The 23696-nt window shown below is 38.1% G+C and overlaps 1 protein-coding gene across 1 annotated transcript in view; it reads left to right on the forward strand.

Annotated features, from left to right (window-relative positions):
• Nucleotides 1-23696, forward strand: part of Lekr1 (leucine, glutamate and lysine rich 1) — a 203544-nt gene that overhangs the window by 105979 nt on the left and 73869 nt on the right. The window contains exon 6 of the mRNA XM_029565586.1: nucleotides 23553-23634. Coding sequence (XP_029421446.1) covers nucleotides 23553-23634 — 82 coding nt within the window. The remainder of the gene's footprint in view (nucleotides 1-23552; nucleotides 23635-23696) is intronic.

Below are 23696 nucleotides of genomic sequence, written 5' to 3' on the forward strand. Positions count from 1 at the left end.
CTTTCTTTACTGCTGAATAGAACTCCATTGTGTAAATATACCACATTTTTGTTAACCACTCGTCAGCTGAGGGGCACTTAGGTTGCTTCCATCTCTTAGCTATTGTGAAAAGAGCAGCAACAAACATGGTTGTACAAGTGTCTCTATAATAGAATGAGTCCTTTGGGTATACATCAAGGAGTGGTATACTGGGTCATATGGTAGGTTCATTTTTGTTTTTTTAAGAGTTCTCCACACTATTTTCCATAGAGACAGCACAAGTTTGCAATCCTACCAGCAGTGAATGAGCGTTCCCCTTTCTCCACAACCTCACCAGCATTTGATATCATTGGTTCTCTTGATCCTAGCCAGTCTGATTGGGGTAAGGTGATACCTTAGGGTGGTTTTAACTTGTATTTCCCTAATTACTAACGATGCTGAACACTTTTTGAGATGTTTCTTAGCCATCTTTATTTCTTCTTTTGCACCACCACGCCCGGCATAGCCCATCTTTTAATTGGGTCATTTAGTTTCTCGATTTTTTGTTTTTTGAGTTCTTTATATATTCTGGATGTTAAACCTCTGTGAAATGTGTCACTGGTGATTTTTTCGCATTCTGTGGGTTTTCTCTTCACTTTTTTGATTGTTTCTTTTGCTCTACAGAAGCTTTTTTAGTTTAACAAGGTCCCACTTATTGATCACTGACCTTAATTCCTGAGCAATTGCTGTCTGACTTAGAAAATCCTTTCCTACACCTATATCCTTTAAGTTACTGCCAACATTTTCTTTTAATAGTTTCAGGGTTTCCAGTTTTGTATTGAGGTCTTTGATCCATTTGGAGTTAACTTTTGTGCAAGGAGAAAGATAAGGATTTAGTTTCATTCTTCTACAGGTGGAGATCCAGTTTTGCAAGCACCATTTGTTGAAGATACTGTCTTTCCTCCATTGTGTGTTCTTGGCACCTTTGTCAAATATCAGGTGGCTTAAATTGTGTGTACTCAGGTTGGATCTTCAATGATGTTCCATTGATCTAGTTGTCTATTTTTGCATCAGTACCATGCTGTTTTTATGACTATGGCTCTGTAATACAGTTTCAAATCTGGTATAGTAATACCCCCAGCATTGCTCTCATTCCTCAAGGTTGTTTTGGGTATCCGGGATCTCTTGTGCTTCCATATGAATCTTAGGATAGTTTTTTCCAATTCTGTGAAAAATGTCATGGGGATTTTGATTGGCATTGCATTGAATCTATATACAACTCTTGGTAGGATGGTCATTTTCACAATATTAATTCTTCCAATCCATGAGTATGGGAGGTCCTTCCATCTTCTGATGTCTTCCCCAATTTATTTCTTTAAAGAGTTAAAATTTTCCTTGTAGAGCTCTTTAATGTCTTTGGTCAGGTTTATTCCAAGACATATCATTTTTTTTGCAGCTATTGTGAATGCTTCTTATTGATGTATAGAAAGGCTACTGATTTTTGTAGATTGATTTTATAACCTGCCACGATACTGAAAGCGTTGATTAGTTCTAGGAGTTTTCTGGTGGTACTTTTGGGATCTCTTAGGTATAATATGATATCATCTGCAAAAGGTGATAGTGTTTTTCTAGATCCCTAATGATTAGGCTGTTTATTTCAGATCTCCCTGATTTTGTATGTGGGGTGTATGTGCACATGTGTGTGCAGGTGTACATGCCCATGTGCCTGTGGAGGCCAGAGGATGATGTTGGGTGTTTAGCTCTATTACTTTCCCCTTTATTCCATTGAGACAGGGTCTCTAACTAAACCTGGAGCTCATGATTTTTCTGGATAAGCTAGTGGCCAGCAATCTACAGCATTTCTCCTGGCTCTGCCTCTTATAGCCCTGGGGTTACAGATGTGTACATGACCACACCCAACTTTTTACATGGGTGCTGTGAACTTGAACTCGGGTCCTCCTGCTTGAGCAAACAAGCAATCTTCTATGCTGTCATCTACCCAGTACCTCCCTGGTCTTTTTAATGTGTGCATTTATACATTTGTAGCTATTAACTTTCCTCTTAGGACTGCCTTAGCTGTATCCCAGAGGATCTGAGAAGCTGTTATTATCATTTTCATTTGTTTCTAGGAATTTTTTTATTTCCTCTCTGATTTCTTCAATGACCCACTGTTCATTTGAAAGCATGATATTCAGTCTCCCAAGCATCTGTGTAGTTTGGGAAGATAATCTTGCTGTTAGTGTCTAGTTTTATTCTACTCTGGTCTTATAAGAGAAACAAGTAATTATCTTGATTTCGTTGTGTTTGCTAAGACTTGATTTGTGGCCTGTGATGTAATCAATTTTTCAGAAGCTTCAATAAGTACCAAGAGGATTGGGTGTTTCTCATCTGATGAATAAGATATTTTGTAGATACCACAGTTGAACTGTGGTATAGTTTAACTCTGAGAAGTCTCTGCTGAGTTTGAGTTTGGAGGACCTGTATAAATATGTCAGTAAAATAGTGAAGTCTGCCACTCTTGTTGTCAGGACCTATATGACCTTTAATTCGTTTAGATTTTATTTTATGAAATTGAGATCCTCAATATTCGGTCCATAAATGTTTACAATTGTTATGCCTCCTTGATGAACTGTTTCCCTACTTAATATTCCATGTCCCTCTTTATCTCTTCTGACTGTTTTGGTTTGAAGTTTACTTTATCAATATGAGTTTTGTTTGCTTATGTTGATTTCTGCCCTCTAACACCCAGTTTTTAGACTTCTTTTCTGGGTAGATGTTTTCCTTAGAGACGGCAGATATTTGTTTCTTGCTTTTTTAATCTAGTGAGGTAGTCAGCATCTTTTCAATGGTGGACTGAGGCCTCGTGCGTTTAAAGTTATTATTGAAAGGACCTTTTCTATAATGTTCCTAGGTCATGTTTGTTGATATTTCTTCTCCTGTACCCTGTTAGTTTGGGGAGTTTTCTGTGTGGACACGATCAGTTCTTTTTCAGCTCTTCTTTGTTCTGTTCCTTTCATAAAGTGTGTTCTTTCATGTGTTCACCTGGGTGGAACTGTTTTTCCTATACCTCTCTGTATAGTATTCCTTCCAAATTTTCTGCAGTGCTGGTTTGATCATCACTATTTGCTTTAATTTGTATCTGTCTTGAAATATGCCTATTTCTCCATCAAGTTTGAAAGATAACATTGCTGCTTATGGCACTTGAAATCTATCATTTCATGCTTTTCTGACTTTTAGGTTTGCTGGTAAAAGATCTGATGCTAGTCTAATATTCCTGCCTCTGGATGTAAGTTTTTCTTTACAGCTTTTAATATTTTTATTCATTTTGTTATTTTTGTGTATGAGTATATTGCCTGTATGTATGTAAATGCACCCGTGTTGTGCAATGCCCATGTAGGTCAGAAGAGGGCATCAGATCCCATGGAACTGGAGTTACAGAGGGTTGTTAGCTGCCATGTGGATGCTGGGACTTGAACCTGGAGCCTCTGCAAGAGCAACCAGTGCTCTTAACTGCTGAGCCATCTCTCCAGTCTCAATACTTAACATTTTATATAAAAAGTTTTAATTTTATTTTCCTTATATTTTCATTTGCTTACCTTTTAAAATATACATGCCCAATATTTAAATACATGTTAATTCTGGTCTGTATAGTTTAATAGTGTTATAGAGTGATAATGATCTATCAAAGGCACCCTAATATTTAATGTTAAAGTTTAATTTTCCCATAAAAAATGTAAAATAAAAATTTGAAGACTAAATTTTAGCTCCTTTTTTAAAAGATCTGTTTACATGAGTTCTGTAATTTTATGTTTAGCTCACATTAATATTACTTCCAAAATGCACAATTTACCTCAATTGATTATATTCTTCTCAGAGGTCAGTATGACCCCCAAATCAATCCACTTAAATTATTTCCTTCCACCTGGTAGACTGAAGTGTCCTTTGCTTTTTGTCAGCAGCCACGAAGACTGGAAGACACAGTTCAGATAAATCATTTTGGCATTGTTATTCCTCCTTAAATCTATTTGACCAACTTTCAAATTCATCCCAAGTGATAAAACTTTGAAACGTTTTTTCTTTTAGTAAGCTGTTTGGCATAATAAGTAACACTGCTATTTTAATGATTTTGCATGGAATATTTGAACATCCTAATTAAATGTTTTAAAAATAGTATTGTTTGCATTTCTTCACCCATTTTAAATGTGCCATTTGTGGTTTCTAGGCTATATGCAGAATTGTGTGACCTTTGCAGTGATTGCATTTTAGAAACTTTGAGGTCCTACGAGCTGAGTCAACAGGTAAAATTGCTGTCTGCCAGCTTGAGCTTGATCCCTGGAGCCCACATACAGGTGGAAGGAGAAGACTGACTCCACAGAGTTCTTCTTTGACCTTCACACATTTAACATGCATGTGCATTCCCTCCCCACACATCACACACACACACACACACACACGCACACACACACCTACACACAGATATTGATGATGATGATGTTGATGATGATGATGATAAATAAAAATCAGAGGAAAAAAAGTCCTTTAGGCCATTAGCACCCTTCAAGTTCTGCCCCTCCCTGACAAATCGCTGTTCTGCTTTCTGTTGAGTTTGCCTGTCCTGGACATTTCTTACAGTAGAACTATTCAGTGTATGATCTTTCTGTGTGCTAGAATAGTGCTTGTGAGTTTCATCTGTGCAGAAGTATGTATATTCCTTACTCTTGTATTCCCTAATTCTCTAGTAAAGTGAAGAAAGTCATAGTGAATGATGAGGTTCAGCTGAAAAACAAATGGCCCAGGAGTCAAAGGCTTCTGGTTTCTGCATCTGCTAGTATCTGTTACAGGCCCTTTGTACAGGTTGTTCATTTCTTTGACTCAGTTACCTCACCCATAAAATAGGAATATGGTAGCTTTCATTACCCATTTCAAAGCATTAGGAGGAGAAACAAGATGAAATGTGGTAATGCCCAAAGAACTGTACAAATACAGAATATTAAAGTGCACTTTAAAGTGGCTGTTTTCTGCTGTGACAGCAAAACTGATGATTATATTGAGAATTAAAGTGCTAGAATTTCATTAAATATAGTCACAAAAGAATGCTATGAATTTTACTCTGTCTTAGTCAAAGGGTTCGTTTGTCTCCTCTGCTCTAGCCTCTGCTCTGCTCAGCCTTGGTGAGGTGAACCGTTGCCTACGTGCTCATGGGCTATAGGGCTGCAGCAGGGAGTGACTGTGACTCACTCAGGAGTCATTTGCTATATGACAGATGGAGAAGTCTTTGAACAGAGTTTCTCTGTGGTCTTCCCTGCAAGGTATAATTTCCAGAGCAAGTGTTGCTGCAGGAACTTGATCAGACTTTAGGGCTCCTTTTGAACTCTTGGGATCTAGTTCAAATCAGGTAAACTTTACTTCTAATGAAGGTATAAAGTATTCATTCTTTCCTTGCTCCTGAGGATTACAGATTAGGTAAGCACTCTCCTACTGAGCTGCATCTGAGCTCCCAGAAAAGTGTTAGTTTTATACTAGAAAACTAAGGAGACTTACAGTGACCCTTAGTTATTACATCTGCAACGCTTAAAAGAGTAGCCTCATATTAGAATACTATAAATTGCTTCCATGACCCAAAGGAACAGAGAGAGAGAGAGAGAGAGAGAGAGAGAGAGAGAGAGACTGTGAGCTGGGGGTGTTAATTGATTTCAGTTCCATGGGCAAGTTGCAAGCCAGACAACTAGACTAACTAAAGCCCTGAGTTTCTTTTTTAGAACGAGGTCTCCACTGAAATATGGAGTCTATTAAGGGATCTCTGTAGAGGCAGTATGGTCTCTGGCACTAGAGTATTAACAGATGATATTTGTTTCCTTGCTTTTTTCCTGTAAAGATAATCTCTATTTCATGCATATTCTCTATTTTATGACTATTTGTATATTGAGGAATGTTCTACAGAATCATAGCATCTGCCCCTTAGGATAGATGTCTCTCCTTCCAGACTCGTTTCTCTCCCTTAAGGTAGTTGTACTTCTGGTTTACTCTCTAGTTGTTTTCCCCTGTGCCATTTCACACTTGTCTCCTTATTCTTCCTCTCTAATATAGAGTTCCCCTTCTAGACTAGATCTTAATTAACCTTCCTGCTCTCTCTGCCTTTTCTTTAGCTACACCATGTTCCTCAGGACCTTGGGGGTAAAGTTCAGAACTCACTATGTAGACCAGGCTAGCCTTGAACTCACATAGATCCGCCTGCCTCTGCCTCCAGAGTGCTGGGATTAAAAGCGTGCACCACCACACCCCACCCAGATCTCATTTTTAAAATCCTTTTGACTCTGTCTTTTGCTTGTTCCCTATACCCACCTCTCTCAACTTTATCCCTTCCATTATTTCTCCCATTGAAGCTTGTGGTTTAATGTGACTGTGTTCTTCCTCACCAGTGACTAAATTAAATGATGACTGGGATCTCGGGGGGAGGGGGGGATTTATTTAGACACATAGCATATGATTGCTTCTAGGCTTAATTCAGAACAAATGTAGATGTTGAACCTTGCTTGTCATACAGAGCTTCCAAACTGCATACTGCATATGGTATATATCCTCAGGGAAACTCCTGCTAAACAGTGAAAGGGGATCAGCTTTACCCTCATACCTTTCTGTGTTGGTTACTTTCTTATTGCTGCAACAAAATATCTGATGGAAATAAGGTACAGGAAAAAGGACTTATTTTGGCTTCTGCTTTCTGAAGTTTCAGTTCATAGTTGATTGACCCTGTGTGCTTGAATAAAACATCATGGCAATGAAAGTGGGAGATGGAGGGCAGCTGTTCAAATCATGTACCAAGAATCAGACAGGAGGCTTGAAACAAGGAACAGGCTATAGCTTTCAAAGGCCCAACCTTAGTGATCTACTTCCCACCTTCCACAGCCTTCAAAGCAATGCATAAGGGGCCGGAGAGATGGACTTCTGGGAGATCTGATGCCCTCTTCTAACCTCAAGCATGCAAAACACTCATATATATAAGAATAAAAATAATAAAAAATTTTAAAAAATAGTGCCATCAGTTAGGAAACAAGCATTTGAAACATGAACCTATGGAGGACATTCAAATTCAGATGATAACAAGAGGGAAAACACCTTTAATTTCTAACAACTACAGGACATGGCCCTTCTGCTTACACATGCAGACACTGTTTTACAGATGGCCTCACCCAGGCCAGCTGCTCATAGACATGTTCGGATCATCTGTGTTATGGGCCAATAGCAGTACTGTTTAAATAAAAAATGATGCCTTACTTCAGTGGCTCTTACCTTTTGCTGGCTTTGCCAGAATATGGTATCTCTTGATTATTAGTTAATTGCCAATACTGTTGTCTGAGTTTCACTTCCTGTTGGTGTGATAAAATAAACTGCCAAAGCAACTTAAAGTAGAAGAGGGTTTATTTGGCTCACAATTCCAAGTTACAGTCCATTACTGAGGGAAGTCACATAGGCAAGGAGCTTGAGTGAATGGTCACATTATAGCCATAGCCAGGAGCATAGAGGAATGAATTCAGGCATGCACACCTGCACTCAGCTCACTTTCTCCACTCTAATATAGTTCAGGACCCCTCTGCCTAGGGAATGGTTCCACTCATAGTGGATATGTCTTCCTACTTCAATTAATGTAATCAAGATACCCTCCCACAGAAATGCCCCCAGGCCAATGTGATCTAGGCCATCTCCCTTTGAGAGTCTCTTCCCAGGTGATTCTACATTGTGTCAAGTTGACAATTAAAAATATCCATTACAACTGTCCTACATAATTAAACAATAAAACAAAACCCTTCTAGAGTTCCTACTATAATCTAAATAGCAAATACCCTTATGGAGCTCTTACTGCGTGTAAGCGACATCACAGCCATAGGTGCCCCTTGGTGGAGTATGGCTGTTGCTCCATGATTTGATATGCATATTACCATCTTGAAACAACAGCTGTGGTGGCATATAGAAGATTCTGAACCACAGTCACACATGAAATAAGCAGAAATAAAACAGCTGAGGGCCAGAGTCTCACCAGACTCTTACTTGAGTTTGCAGCCTCCTCGTCTACCTCATCATCTTAGAAATGCTAAAGTGTATAAGCAGTAGAACATTGACTGGGGCTGGGACTCTTCAGTGGAGCAGCTGCCCATGAGTCACCCAGGCCCCTGCAAGTAAACCCAGCAAACTTGTTTATTTGTCAAGCTGGACTTGACAAATCTTTCTTTGGCCTGTCAGCTCATTCACTATTTATGGTGAATAGATGATTCTTTGACGTCTCCCCAGGAAACTCACATGACACTCCCTTACTGTCACCCTCAGATTTACCACTTGTATTATCTCCAGTTTACAAAGGAGATTATTGAGACCTCAAGGAAGTAAGTCCTATGCTCAAAGCCACATGGCTACTAATGGGCAGAACTAGAACCTGAGTCTGGAATGGTGCTGCCAAAACTTGGGCTTCTAAGCTTTCACCTCCCCTGACTATGAGCATCAAAGCACAATTAATTATCAGTAATTCATACTGTACCAGGCTGCTCATAGCACGCTAAAGGAAAGAGAGAAGGCTCAGATGACACTGGACACTGACAGTGGGTTTCAGGAAACACCGACAGATTATAGAATGAGTTATAGGTTGGCACAGCCTATGGCTTAATGTCATGTCACTGTGATATGATTATTTTGTTTCCTGTTACCAAAATAAGCTATTTTCAGTTGTTGAAGAATTTCAAACATCCAGGTACAATTATGAACATTGCATGTGTATCCTTCTAGGATTTTTTGAGCTTTTTTACAAAAATAATTTTATAATCTTTTCTCTATTCCCATCATTTTCTCTATTATGGAATCTTTCCATGTCAAAAATGTTCATAGAATTTATTCTGTTTTTTTATGATTATAATTTACTTACCCTAACCCTATTACTATGTAGCTATCTTCATTTTTTTCTGTTAAAATAATGTCATATTAAACTTCCTTATACCTAATATTTTACATGTGTGTATTGCCTGAGAATATCTTGTCTTAAAATTGTAGAAAAATTGATTTTTGCTTTTTGATATTATATAATTGTATGACAAACTTTATTTTAGAATGCAACCAGCTCAAAGCCATTCTGTAGCATAAAAGCTCTCTTCTGAAAAATGGGTCTTGTCCTTTGCCTACTTTACTGATATCCAGGCACAGGGGGATAGGATACAGAGGGAAGACTCGGTGCTCTTTGTGACTGAAGGTGTGTGCCATCTCTCACACAGTTGGTATAAGATTAGTCCTGCACAAAGGAACCTCTGCAAAGGCTTTGATCATGAAACATCGATTCATTCAAGGAAATTGATATTATTGATCATATGAATATTGGGAACTGTCTTGAGTTTTAGATCTAAACTTCTCTGCCTTACGTGTTTTACTCTAAATCTCTTTCTCCTTTTATCTGGTCAGTATTTTCAGTTAGGATTCTGTTCATTTCACTGTTGCACTCTCTTCTAGTCCACTCTGGCTGTTCACGTGCTTTATTAGCATTTTCAGCCATGAAAAGAAATCCCATCTAAGTACATGTCATTGTGTGAATTAATTTTTGTATAGAATCATCCAGAAAGCAAAATACTGTTTTGAAGCATTCAGATATTTTGAAATCTACTATGATTTGTTTCTTATGAGATAAATAAGAATCATATTTCATTGTCCAATTGAGAGAGTGTTTAAATAACCTAAGCAAGTCAAAAACATAACTAGAACTTAATGCTCCCTATCTGACCACTACCTATGAAAATTGTCATATAAGTTTCTATAAATTATAATTATTTTCCTATCATATGAGGTCGGTTTACTACTCAGAATAGAGAGTGCAGAGAAATTCTAGTTGCATTTTTACATGAACAGTTCTGGAGTGAAACTCTCGGTCCTTAATATTATAATTGATTTATAAATTTTATAAGCATTTTAACTATCTCCTTAGCTTGATTTAATTCATACATCACACCTTCCCCCATAAGTAATTTCCTGGTTTTAATGTAATTACATCCATACTGAGCTGCAAATTTTTAGCTGGATATCCACACCTGTTCTAGCATCTGATTTATTAAAATCCCAATGTTATTTCAGGCTTTTTGGCATAATGATGAACTGTTAAACATACCTCAAGAATAATTGCTTCAAAATAGATGTGAATCAAATCTTTGAAATTTGAACCTGAAGTGAAATGCATTTTCTAATTGGGTATATCATTATCTGAGCCTTGCAAAGTGTTTGCTGAAGTTAATATATATTAATTTGGAATTGAAATGGTTTGAATATTTATTAAATAACTAACATTGGTATATATTTTACATGTACAAAACTTTCTTCTTTGAACATACATAAAATTATTGGATGAGGTATTAGTTTTAAAAAGGCCTAAAAGCTCATCAGTCTGTCATTACATATATGTATATACATGTAGGTTTATAATGCATTGGACTGACTGATTCATTTCCACCAGTTAGATCTGGTCAGATGTCCTATAACTTCAAATGCATAAATGATCTGGCCACTAACTAAGATAAACTGAAAAAGTAAAGCAAGCTTAGAAGAGTTACTAATGTTTATTCATTTTTGGTTTTGTTTTTTATGACAGTTTCATCCTATTGTCCAGGCTGTCTTCCAGCTTGCAGTTGCACTGCCTTAGCCTTGTGAGTGCTGGCATGTGCTACCACACTTGGCTTGATTTTATATTTAAAATATTATCAGTCTGGAGGAGATGGCTGTCAATCAAGTGCCTGCCATTCAAGCATGAGGACCTGATTTCAGATGACAAGCACCCACACAAGAAGTCAGGCATAGTAGTGCACATCTAGAACTCGAGCATTTGGGAACAGGATAGGAGACAGAGGATCACTAGAGCTCACTGGCTAACCAGTCTAGCCAAATTGGTAAGCTCCAGGTTCAGTGAGGCCCTCTTTTAAAAAATAAGGTAGAGAATGACTGAGGAAAAAAGTAGCTGAGGTCCACCTTTGGACTCCAAGAGTTTACACGTGCACACGCACGCGCACACACACACATGAACATACACAAATTCATACTCACTCCCCCACAAAAACACATTAATTTATGGTACATCAAGGCCAAATGATTTTCTTATAATTTAAGTAGAAAAGAATATATTATTTTTACACTGACTCTAACTAGCATAGAACGTAACTATAAATAGACCAGAAAGGCAGTGTCTATTGTAATAAAATGACATATTTATTAGAAAGTTACATTTTAACAGCAAGATACACGTGATATATCAGTGGAAACTATGCGATTAGGTATGGGGGTTGCATTGTAGAAGTGTCACTAAGGCTGGGCATCTCACAGACACTTAATCTCTGTGTTTGACTAGCTGTGGAACTCTGTAACAGTCTACATCAGGCTAGTCTGGAGGTCTAGACAGGAAGAGCTGGAGGGGGCCTAGACCCAAAGCAGAAGGTAGTGGGGAGGGTCTTACTGTAAGCAGAGTAGGTGTGAGCTCTTAGAATCATAATCTTGAGTGACGAAATTAGAGTTATAATTTAACACTGCTTCTGTGATTCTTTAAATTAGCTTTTTAAACTTAGTATACAAGGTAATAAGTGGGGGCATGGGTGTGGTTCACAAGCATGTGGAAGTGAGAAGACACTTCAGGTGCCATTCCTCAGTGCCAGCCTTTTTTTTTTTTTTTTTTTTTCTTTTTGAGACAGGGTCTCTCACTGGCCTGGGGCTCAATAAATAGGCTAGGCCAACCTGCCAGCAAGCCCCCAGGATCCACTTGTCTCTGCCTCCCTCTCGTGCTGGGATTACAATGTGCACCACCACACCTGATTTATTTATTTTTACTGTGGGTTCTGGGGATTGAACTCAGGTCCATGAGGTTTGCAAGGCAAGCACCTTATTGACTGAGCCATATCCCTAGCTGCCATTTTCATAGCTACTTTGTTCTTACTCATGTCCCACCCCTTTTCCCTCCCTCGCCTCCTCCTCTGCCATAGCCCCTCTTCTGCTTTCACGGTACTCTTGTTCATTTTCCTCTTCTGCCATTCCACCCGCCCTTAAGACTTTTTCCTCTCTCATGGCTCTATATGTTTTTAAAATCTCGGATCTGCTTATGAGAGAAAATGTGTAGCATTTGTCCTTCTGAGTCTGGTTCATTTTTCTTAACATAATGATTTCCAGTTCTATCCATTTTCCTACAAATGTAATAATTGCATCTTTGTTTATGGCTGAATAAAGTTCCCTTGTGTGTGTACACCATATTTTCTGCATGCATTGGTCTGTTGGTAGACACCTAGGCTTGTTTTGTTTCTTAGCTATTCTGCATAGTGCAGCAGTAAACATGGATGTGCAAGTATCTCTGTGGTATGTCACTTTAGAGTTCTTGGGTATAGACCCAGTGGTATAACTGGGTCATATGGTAATACTATTTTTACTTTGATTGAGAAATTTCCATATTGATTTTCATACTGGCTGCACCAGCTTATAGCCCACTAGCACTGAAGAAATGTTCCTCTTCCTCCACATCCTCAACAGCATTTATTGTTTAGGTTATTTTTTTTTTTTTTTGCTAGCCATTCTGATTGGAATGAGACATAATCCTAAAGTAGTTTTATTTTGCATTTCCCTGATGTTGAAGGATAGTGAGCACTTTTTCAAGTATTTATTGGCCATTTGTGTTTCTTCTTTTGAGAATTGTCTGTTCAGCTCATTGTTCCGTTCCTTGATTGGAAAACTTGTTTTTGGTGTTTCGTTTTCAAAGTTCTTTGTATGTTTCAGATATTAACCCCCATAAACTAACTGATGTAAAGTTGGCAAGTGGTTTGTTGCACTTTTTAGGCTGTCTCTTCACTCTGGTAATTATTTCCTTTGTTGTGAAGAAGCGTTTTAATTTCATGCAATCCTCTTTGTCAACTCTTGGGGTTATTTCTTGTGCTTCTAGAGCCATTTTCAGAAAGTCTTTGCCTACACCTATATCTTTTTGTTTGTTTTGCATTTTTTTTCAGGGTGTTCCTGTGATATGATTCTTTTTATTATTTGTTCATTCATACTTATATGCAATGTATTTATAGCATATCTACTCCACCTCGAACTCCTCTAAAATTCCCCTTCACATCCCTCCAACTTCATGTCTTTTTAAAAAATTATTTTTATTTATTTTTAAATATTTTATTTATTTTTATGTGTATGAGTGTATTGCCTGCATATGTGTAAGTGTGCCCATGTTGTGTAGTTCCCACAGAAGTCAGAAGAAGGATTCCTCTGGAACTGAAGTTAAGGACAGTTGTTAGTTACCATATGGATGCTGGGACTCAAACCCAGGTCCTCTGCAAGAACAACCAGTGCTCTTAACTATTGAGCCGTCTGCAGCACCCCTCCGTCTTTTTTTTTTTTTTAAATAATGCACTAAGTTCAGTTAGTGCTGCCCATATGCACATGGGTGCAGAGCCATCCGCAGAGCATAGGCAACGTACCATGGGCCACACCCTTGAAGAGAAGTGACTCTCCCCCCAAGCAGCCATCACCTGCCAATAGCTCCTCAGCTAGTAGTGGGGCCTTGTGAACCCTTCCCCCATCCATACTGGAATGTTGACTGGCTTGATCTAGGGCAGGTCTTGTGTGGGCAACCACAGCAGCTTGAGGTCAGGGCAACCCTCCTGTCATGTCCAGAAGACACTGTTTCATAGCCGTCCTCCCTGATCTCTGGCTCTTTACAGTCTCTCTGCTTCTCTTCCGTGGTGTTTACTGAGCCTTGGAAAGAAGGGGTGTGATACAGATATCCCGTTTAGGACTGAGCACCCCACAATCATTCTTTGCACTTTTAATTCTATTTCTTAAAGCGTTTTTCCTATAACAATTTTCCAAGCAACATTTGTTAAAGAGGTTGATTTTTCTTCCAATGTATATTGTCAGAAAATTAGATGACTACAGCTCTGGGGCTTTTCTGGTCCTGTCTTCTATTGAACTGTCTGCTTTTGTGTGACATGTCCAGCATTGTTTTTCTGTTTAGGATTACTTTGACTATTAGTAATCTTTTCTGTTTCCCTGGAAGTGTTTGTTTAGTTTCTGTAGTTTCTCTTGCTGTTGATTTCCAACTTTATTCCACTATGGTCTGATATGGTACAAGGAATTGTTTCGGTACTTTTGTATTTGTTAAGGCTTCCTTAATGGCCTATAATGTGATCAATTTTAGAGAATGTTGCATAGGCCACTGAGAAGAATATATATTCTGTATCTGATGAATGTAATATTCTGTAAATATCTAGCATAGTTTTAACTCTAAAAATTCTCTGTTGATTTTTAGTTTGGATGACTTATCTAACAATGAGAATATTGTGTTGAAATAATGTGTTGGGGTCTATCTGACCCTTCATACCTTTCAGACTTTTTAAAAATTGGGGTCCTTAACATTTTGTGCATAATATTTATAATTGTTACATCTTGTTGATGAATTGTTCCCCTTTAAAATATGTGGTTGCTTTCTTTCTCTCCTCTGACTAGTTTTGATCTGAGGTCCATTTCAAACATATCAGAATACCTGATACCAGAATAGCTATCCCAACTTGTTTTTGGCTTTCATTTACTTAGTAGTTTGATTTCTATTCTTGAACTCAAAGTTTGTGTTTTTTCCAGTGAGGTGTTTTGGACAGATAATAAATATTTGAATTTTGTTTTTTAATCCACTCAGCCAGTCTCTGTCTTAAATGGTAACTTGAAGCCTTGTGTAGCTGAGGTTGTTAGTGAGAGAAGTTTGCCCTGTCTTAGTATTTTTCCTGTTGCCATAACATAATACCTTGACAAAAGCAAGTCAGGGAGAGAAGGTTTATTCCAGTTCATACTTAAACTACAGTCAAGGAGGAGTCAAAGCAGCAGGAGCTGGAAGCCACTGGTCACATTGCACCCACAGGTAAGAAACAGCGTTTGTATGCTTCTTAGTACTCAGCTGGTTTTCTCCATTTTTACACAGTCCAGGATCCCCTGCCCAGGGAATGGTCCTGCACATAGTCAAGACAGGTCTTCCCACATCAATTAATGAAAAAATAATCAACGTAACCCCCTACAGACATGCCCAAAGACCCATCTCCCAGGTGATTGTCAACAGTACCCATCACACGCCCTTATCAGTATTAGGGTATTGCTGGTTTTCTCTATTGGACACGGTGGTGTCCTTCCTAACTCTCCTTTGTTCCTTTCATGAAATTATTTCTTTCTGTGATTTCATGAATGAGACTGTCTTTTTACTTTCTTTGTGTATAGTACTCTTTAATGCTGGGTTGGTTGTCTTAGTTTGTATTTGCTTTAAAATGTTTTTTCCTACATCAATTTTAAAAGATAACTTTACTGGGTATAGTGATCTTGGTTGGCCGTTATTAATGTGCAAGGCTTGAAATGTACGATCGATCCCTCCCAGACTTTTAGAGTTACTGATAAGAGATCTGAGGGATTCTGGCATGCTTGCTTTCACAGCCCAGCTGGTGTTTTTCCCCCTATATGTCCCCCACTTACATCTTTTAACAGTTTCTCTGCTTTGTATTTTTGACATCTTAAGTGTGCTATGTCATGGAGAGGTTCTTCTCTGGTCATATCTGTTTGGGAGTCTAAGTTCCTCTGGTGTTCAGATGTCCATTTTTCTCTAGATTTGGACATTTTTCTGCTATAATTTCATTGAATGAGCTTTTTACACCTTTTACCTTACCTTACCTCCTTCTATCCTGGGAATTCTTAACTTTGGGATATATAAAAAATATATATATATGTATAATCTCCCAGAGTTTATGGAAGTTGTGATCATGCTCATAAGTTTTCTAAATATGGTGTGTTGCTTCTCAGCCTTGTCCTCTGCCCCGGATATTCTTCTTTCTGCTTGGTCTTGCTGAGTGATGATGTCTTCCAATATACTTTTAATTTGCTTGACTGGCTCTTTCGTTTCTAGAACTTGTGTTTTGTTCTTTTCCAGAATCTTAATTTCCTTGCTGAGTTTTTTCCTCCATGTTTTAAGTTTTCTCCTACAAATTGCTGGCTGTTTCACTTATTTGACTAATGTTCTTATGCAGGTCCTTCTTCATCATTTGCTGATTGCCCTCTGTGCAGTCATGGGTCCTTTTAAAGAATAGAATCTTTTTCTTACATTTCACCTATTTTACCCATTATCTTTTGTTTCTGGTTCTGAGGAATTACGGGCTTGTCAAGGTGTCATGGCAATGTCTTTTCTTATATTTTTCTGTATTTCCTGCTTGTATTTGGGGCTGGATGTTCAGGTTTTACTTTTTTTGTTTTTTCACATTTTTCTTTCTTTTACATGGGTCTTCATGGTAAGTTATCGTCACTTGAATTTATGTTCCTAACTACTATTTAGAGGGAAATCCAACTTCAGAAAGAGATACAGTGACTTGTCAGCACTACTGGTGTTAACTTGTATAGAAGAAATTTGTGCATTTCACTCATGTCCCCAATAAGGTTCAGATATATCAATATAGGATGCTGATTGGGAAAAAACTAGTTGATAATATCTTAGAGGTAAAGGTTTTAGTAATTAAGTAGTAAAATGTGGAAGGAATGAGAAAACAGAGAGAAGAGAGTGAGGAATGAATGAGAGTGCTGAGAAGAAATAGAGAAAATCTTCTAGAATAGACAGAGAAAGTGAAGTCATAAAAACCTATTCACATGAGATACAAGCTAAAACAAAGCAACTAAACAAAGTACAAAAGCATAAAGAGAGAAAAAAAAAAGAATTAAAACAAAATAGAGGCCGTGTTCACCACAGTATTTCTTCCTAGTTGGGGCAAATGTGGCTTCTTTCTCCTTCAGTTGTAGCAGTTTCTGCAGTTGAGGGTAAGGGCTGTTAGCCTCAGCAATCTGAACAAAATCAGTGTGTCCTTTCTGCTGAGATGTTCTACCAGAGTTCCTCAGTCTGAAAGCCTCCCTCCTGCCAGTTGCAAATTCATCTCTGGGATTTTGCCTGACTAAGGCTCTGTGAGGTTTGGAGGGCTCCCCCACTTGTGTTTACCTTTGCCACTTGATGACCTCTTCCTGGCCATGCCTGTCAGCTACCCTGCCTGGAGTTCAGCACTGCACTTGTGGCCTTCCCATGTTGTCACTCCCCCAGGCAGTAGAGGAGGTGGAACTCCAGGACCCCTGTGGAGGATCTCAGCTTCTCCCTCCAGTCACACTTCTGCCTCTGTCTCCACAGCCAGAATTACCCTGGCAGTCTCTGCCCACTGTGTATCCAGCCTCTGGCCACAGTTCAACAGCCTGTACAACCTTTCCCCAGTTTGCTGTTCTTATTTTTTTAATTTAAAAATATCATGTTAGTATTGTATGCTTTAAGAAGTAGCATGAGGGGGCTGGAGAGATGGCTTGATAGTTAAGAGCACTGGCTGCTATTGCAGAGGACCCAGGTTCAATTCCCAGCACCACATGGCAACTAACAACCATCTGTAGCTCCAGTTCCAGGATAATCTGTTGCCCTTTTCTGACCTCTGTGGGCATTGTATTACACAGGTGCACTTACATACATGCAGGCAATACACTCATACACATAAAATAAAAATAATAACTAAATTTTTAAAAAAAGAAATAACATGTTTGCATTGTACCCTAATTGAAATTCTAGAGATAAAAATCACAGTTTTCTGTTCTTTATCCTAACTTTTTGCCAGCCAAGCAGAGTTATCTTACCTAGGTAACTTGTGCAATTTAAAAAAAAAAATTGCAAAATGTGTAATTTTTTTTCACATATAAGATACAGGTTAAAAGCCACACATTACATTCCCAGCACAGATACCCTTTGAATGGTCATTCTCAAATGTAAATGACATGCCTCTGTATCACCCTTCTTCAACACCAAAACAGCCTTCCTTGTTAGTATGTTCCTCTCCAACTACAATTCAGTTTCTCTACTCTATGCATCAGATCAAGCAGTTGCTATTATTTGCTGTTTCAGCTTTATTTGGTCCCACCCTGAGCAGGTTTTCTTCTCCTTTCTGGTTTGTTTTCTTTTGTGCCTTGGGTACACTTGATTAACCTTCTTAATATAGAACATGCACAGTTGTGACTCTTGCAAGCAAGGCCACTCTCAAAACAATATATGTGTATACAAATGTCAGGTGTTGGAGAGATAGCCAAGCGGTTAAGAGCACTTCGTACTCTTGCAGAGGACCTGGGTTAGGTTCCTAGCATCCATCCACATGGCTAACTATCATCCAGGCAAGTGGTGCACCTCCGTACATGCAGATAAAACACTCATACACATAAAATAAAAAAATTTATTTAGTTATTTTTCATTTTATGTGTATGAGTGTATTGCTTGCATGTGTGTGAGTGCACCTGTGTCATGAAATGCCCACGGAGGTCAGAAGAGAGCATTGGATTCCCCTGGAACTGGAGTTACAGATGGTTGTTAGCTGCCATGTGAGTGCTGGGAATCAAACCCGGGCTCTCTGCATGAAGAGCCAGTGCTCTTAATCAGTGAGCCATCTCTCCAGCAAAAAGTAAATTTTTAGAAAATCTTAAAAGCAGAAAATAATGTGGCATGCGTGTGATTTTATTACCCATACTTAACAAATGTTAACATTTTGCAAATAAACTGTTAAAGAAAAAATGTAATTAAACCCCAAATTTTACTCTTTCTTATACAGAGATGGTTTATGGTGACATCATGTTCATGTGTAAGAACAAAGTCCTTAAGGTGAGAAATTGAGAGCAAAATTGAAGGAGTGGCCTTAATGCTACCACCATAACAGCTGGTGTTCAGGATGTGCATGTCACTGTCCTTCCACACACACATATGAAATCACTGAAGGCTGAGAAAAATCCTATACAGAGGTACCTAAGGTCAAACAGCCCCAGGAAACAGAGGCAGGATTGGTGATAGGCAGTCTGGCCTGAGGACTCGCACACAAGTGTTCCAGTGTGTTGGCAGGTTGAGGGTTGTTTTTACTTCAGTTATCTCTACAAGTTATATATATATATATATATATCAGGAGTAATATATATACAAGTATATATAGAGAGAGATGTATACATCCTTCATGTTTTTTCTGCTTGAAATTCATTTCTTGTGTTGAAACAAATAGTTTCTGTTATATAGAGTCATCAATGAGATCATCTTAACTCTGAAATGACAATTGTCAAATATTATGGACTAAAACCGTATTTACCCAGGGTCCCTGGCTGCCAGTTCTTCTGCCTCCTTATTCTTCCATTCTACTGCTTGTACATTGAGGTGTTTTCCTCCAAATAGTACTTTGAAACACAATTTTAAATTTGGGGTGTTTTCTTTATCGGGAGATTTTTCAGCTTGAAAGCTCTTTCTACTTTACAGGTTTTATTTATTTTCTTCTATACAGGTTTTATTTATTTTCTCCTGTTATAGTATGCCTATGATTATGCCCTCCAAGTGACTATTAAAGTTTCCCATCTTCCTATAAAATAGTTAACCATGAGTACCTTTAGTATGTGCAGTTTCTCAAAACCTTTCAGAATAACAGGATTCTTTTAAATGACTAATTATTGCAGATCTGGTGCCTGTGTAATGCTATCCAGCAAGCAGCTGGCTTCATATGAAGAGAGGCTAAGAGCTCTCTTTTTTTGTTTTGTTCATTTAAAATCATTTGCTTCTTATTTAATATCTGCAAAGAACGCAGTCACAGAATAGTAAAATGTGCTGTTGTAAATTTTGGATTGTTTCCATGGGTTCCACCCTACATCTGCATGGTGTTTAAAGCCAGTACTTCCTTCTTTTTGTAGGCATTCAGGGCCTTTGCCTCATAATCCAATGTCATGCTGAATGACAGAAAATTGAAGTTGGATTTGTTTGACTATAGAGAAGGACTGCACAGAACAATGCGCTTATTTAAGAACTCCTCGCCTCAGAAACTGAAGGAGCTGTTTTGTGCAGGTGGCTTGGTCTTTGCTGCCTATCCTCCCGTGTTCCTTTATTTATTAAGGACAGGAACTGGGCACTCTGCTTCTGAAAACAAAGGACACTGCTAGTCTGCCACAACCTTTAATAAGCCTGTGGGATGCTTACACATCATCCAGAACACAAAGATGTGTCCCTTGTTGTGTTTTTAAAAACAATAGCCCTCAGCACTTCCTGATTACAAAAAATATAACCAAAAAAGGAAAAGCAGCCATAAATCAACTCTTAGTAACACACTAGGGTGCTTTTTGCATTGTGAGTTATTCATAATGAATTGTATTTTCTCAACTCTATGTGGTATCAGTTCTGCTTAAATAAAAAGGTTTCTTGGTTGGCATTGTTTATATTTCTGTTTCTGCTTATTTCCTGTGACAGCCTACAAGGGCTCTTGTTTTTTAAAGGAAAACATTTATTTACTTTCCCGATTTTCAGAGCTGCTGTCAGACCTGTGGTAAATAATTTGGGGGGAAGTGGCTTCTCTGCTTGTTGTTCTCTGTGAACTAAAGGCTGATCTATGTTTATTTGAAATCAAGGAGAGAAAAAAATGTAGGTGGACCAGCAGAGAGACTAACGCTGGAAGCAGGACAGCTGCCTTTCCTCTCGGGGAGGGTCGTGGTAACACAGTTTATTTTACTTAGAACCTGGGAAATTCTAGAACTATGATGCACAGACCTATTCAAATGTGAGCCTCAGAATTCTTTTTAATGCTAACAAGTGGGTTTTGAATTAGTGCCTGTTTTTACCATCTGCTGTTCTACTAATTCTCAGGTAACTGAAAATTAATTACATAAAACTTACATACCAAGTACGAGTTTTTTATCATATGGGTTCAATCCATGCTTCATCTAGTTTAGGATGACAGGCTGACAGAAGCAGCAAAGGACATTCAGTAAGAAAGCACGGTTGTGCTGTATAATGTTGGTCTCGCAAAATTAGTCACAAGGATACCACATCTGTATCAGTATCTTTCATTAATAAAATAATATGTCTACTTAAGTATAACTCTTTAAAAATTCTGTGGATATAATAACTGATATACAGCAATACTCACCACACTTTAATGGACAAATACACTATTCCCTTTGAAGCTTTTATGGTCCAAGAGTCAATGTGAGCAAGAAGGACTTAGAAATCAGGCAGAACTGAGTCTGAATCACAGAATTATTTCTTAACTCACTGAGTGAACTTTAGTAAGGTACTTTCACTCTTCACTTGTAAAAACAAATTGCCTACCTCTTAGTCCTGGTAGTTGTCACCAAAAATGAAATGATGCAGGAAAAAGCACCATGCTTAGTACCTGGACTTAGTACCATCAGCAAACATCAGCTTTTTCCCTGTTCATTCTTCAGAGTATGAGTCAAAACCTGTTGGCAGTGCCTCTGTGAAGAGCTCAGTGAGCAAACTCAAGCTTAATAACAAAACAACACGTTACAGAACATTCATAATAAGGTTTCTATTTTGTAAAGGTTATTACTAAAAAATATGCTGCATGTTATTTTCTCTTTCCTTACAGCAATGGGAAAAAAATGTACCCTGAAAATATTGTTAGTAAGTATATAATTGAATCTGCTTTGAGGGGCCATCCCCTTAGCAGAGTTAAGCATCTTCGGTCAGTTTGATGCTGACTGGTTGATTGATTCACTGATTGAAAGAACCAGACAAAGTGCTAGGATGATTAGAACCTATGGGCCATTTAAAGTTAAATAATGTATGTAAATCGTTAGTCAAAGGATAAAAACCTTTCATTTAGCTAGGTGGTTAAGTTCAAGAGCTCTATTGTACAGCATAGTGGCTACAGTTAATAATAAAGTACTGCATACTTGAAAATCTTTAGAAGAAAAATTAAAGTGTTCTCACCTCAAAAATGTATTGGTATAAGGCATGTATTAATAAGCTTGACTTACTCATTCAATAATGTATACATAATTCAAAACATGTACATGATAGACACATAATTTTTGTATGCTTGTTAAAGTAATTTAAAATAACGTATCTGAAAGTAACCCTCCATTTATATAAACAATGACTTATATGTCTGGAAAATTCTTATAAGAACTTTTGTGTAGAATAAGTTTGCTTTCTGATTCAGGGAACTGGATCATTGTGAAAAGAAAAAGATAAGGAATCTGATTGAAGATTTGTGTAAAGGTTTGATACATCTGTACAACTGCATAATCCATTTTAAGCTTTATTGTAAAATAAGTTACTAAAACTCTTGAGGTGGATAGTACATAAAAATGATAATTTCTGGGGCTGGAGAGATGACTCAGCGGTTAAGAACATTGGTTGTTCTTGCAGAAGACCCAGGTTCGAATCCCAGCACCCACATGGCAGCTAACAACTGTCCGTAACTCCAGTTCCAGGGGATCCGACAGCCTATTCTGACCTCCGCGGGCATTGCACGACACAGGTGCACTTACCTACATGCAGGCAATACACGCATACACATAAAAAAAATAATAAACTAAAAATTTTTTAATTATAATTCCTTGTGTTTTGAATTACTTTTTCTATATAAACCAGTGGGTTCATCCATCTAATTTCATTTCCTACCTTAAATGATTCCTGAAGAATAAGTACCACGAGGCTGTCAGTGGGACTAGGGTTCACAGCTCTCACAGGGAACCTAGAGGCAGGACTTAGGTAAGCCAGGCCCCTTGCTCTTTCTGCTTGGGTTTCAGTTCTGCATCTGCACACATTAGGCACAGCTTCCTGAATAATCCTTTTCAAATGTTGTCTAAATTCCCAGTTGAAGACTGTGGAAACTGATTTCCTGCAGTATTCTCTGGACTTTTAAAGTCATTAACATGCCCTGCAGATTCTACCCAAAGTAAACAAATTCCCATCTGTGAGCCTGGCACACAAATCATTCTTTTCAATTCCACCTGAGGACTCAGTGTTGGTTCAGGAACAGAAGAGTGAGTATGGACAACCAAGTATTTCAGAAATGAGCCATATGATCAGAAATTCATGGAGTGTGCCAACTGCATACATTTCCTTTGAAAACATTAGTAAAGTTTAGCCTATTAGGTGTTCAGAAACTAGCATGATGTTAAGGGCAGAAAGAGGCTGGCAAAACAGATCTGTGAAGACCCATTAATTCTATGCAGTGTTATAATACAGAGGGTTGAGTAGGCCATGACATATGACCATGCAGGCAAAGGAGAAGACACAGCAGTGTAATGCTTTAGAAGCAGAAGGGGAACTTTAAAAGAATGTTGTTTATGTTTTGAAAATACCTGGATAGGAGGTAGGAATTGGCTAGGCAGTTAGGGTAAGAAGACCCCAAAGAAAAATAGCCAATTTCTTGGCTAAAGGTCAAAATGTCCTTGGGCCTCTTAGCAACATGCTCTGTTCCAAAGGCCAAAAATTTTGAAAGTATTTAGGAGTTTTTATCTAATCCTTAAAAGATTTTAGGGTTACCTTTTCAGAGAGGGGAATGTTAGAGTAGCCAAAAGCCCCATAAAAATAAATCAATCAAAGAAGAAGAAAGAATACATGAAGTTATCAGAAAAAAGTGATGGGGAGATTTGGGAGGAGTTAGAGGGGAGGGGGTGAGCATGGATTTGATCAAATCACCTTATATGTGTGTATGAAATTCTCAATAAATTATTTATTAAAAAAAAGAAAATACTGGACGTTTCATGTGTACTAATGAGATGAACTCACTGTCTCATTTCAGATTTACAGTGTCAGGTAGAGGCGCTTGGATTAAAACTTCAGAAGACAGTGATAGAGCTGGACAGCTGCAAAGAAATGCTCATGTAAGGTGGTAAATACTAAACAACTTGTAAGATTGTGTTGCCCTGTCGATGTGTCACAAAGT

This window comes from Nannospalax galili, unplaced genomic scaffold (genome assembly GCF_000622305.1).
Source record: "Nannospalax galili isolate Female #2095 unplaced genomic scaffold, S.galili_v1.0 scaffold617, whole genome shotgun sequence".
NCBI classification, from domain to species: Eukaryota; Metazoa; Chordata; class Mammalia; order Rodentia; family Spalacidae; genus Nannospalax; species Nannospalax galili.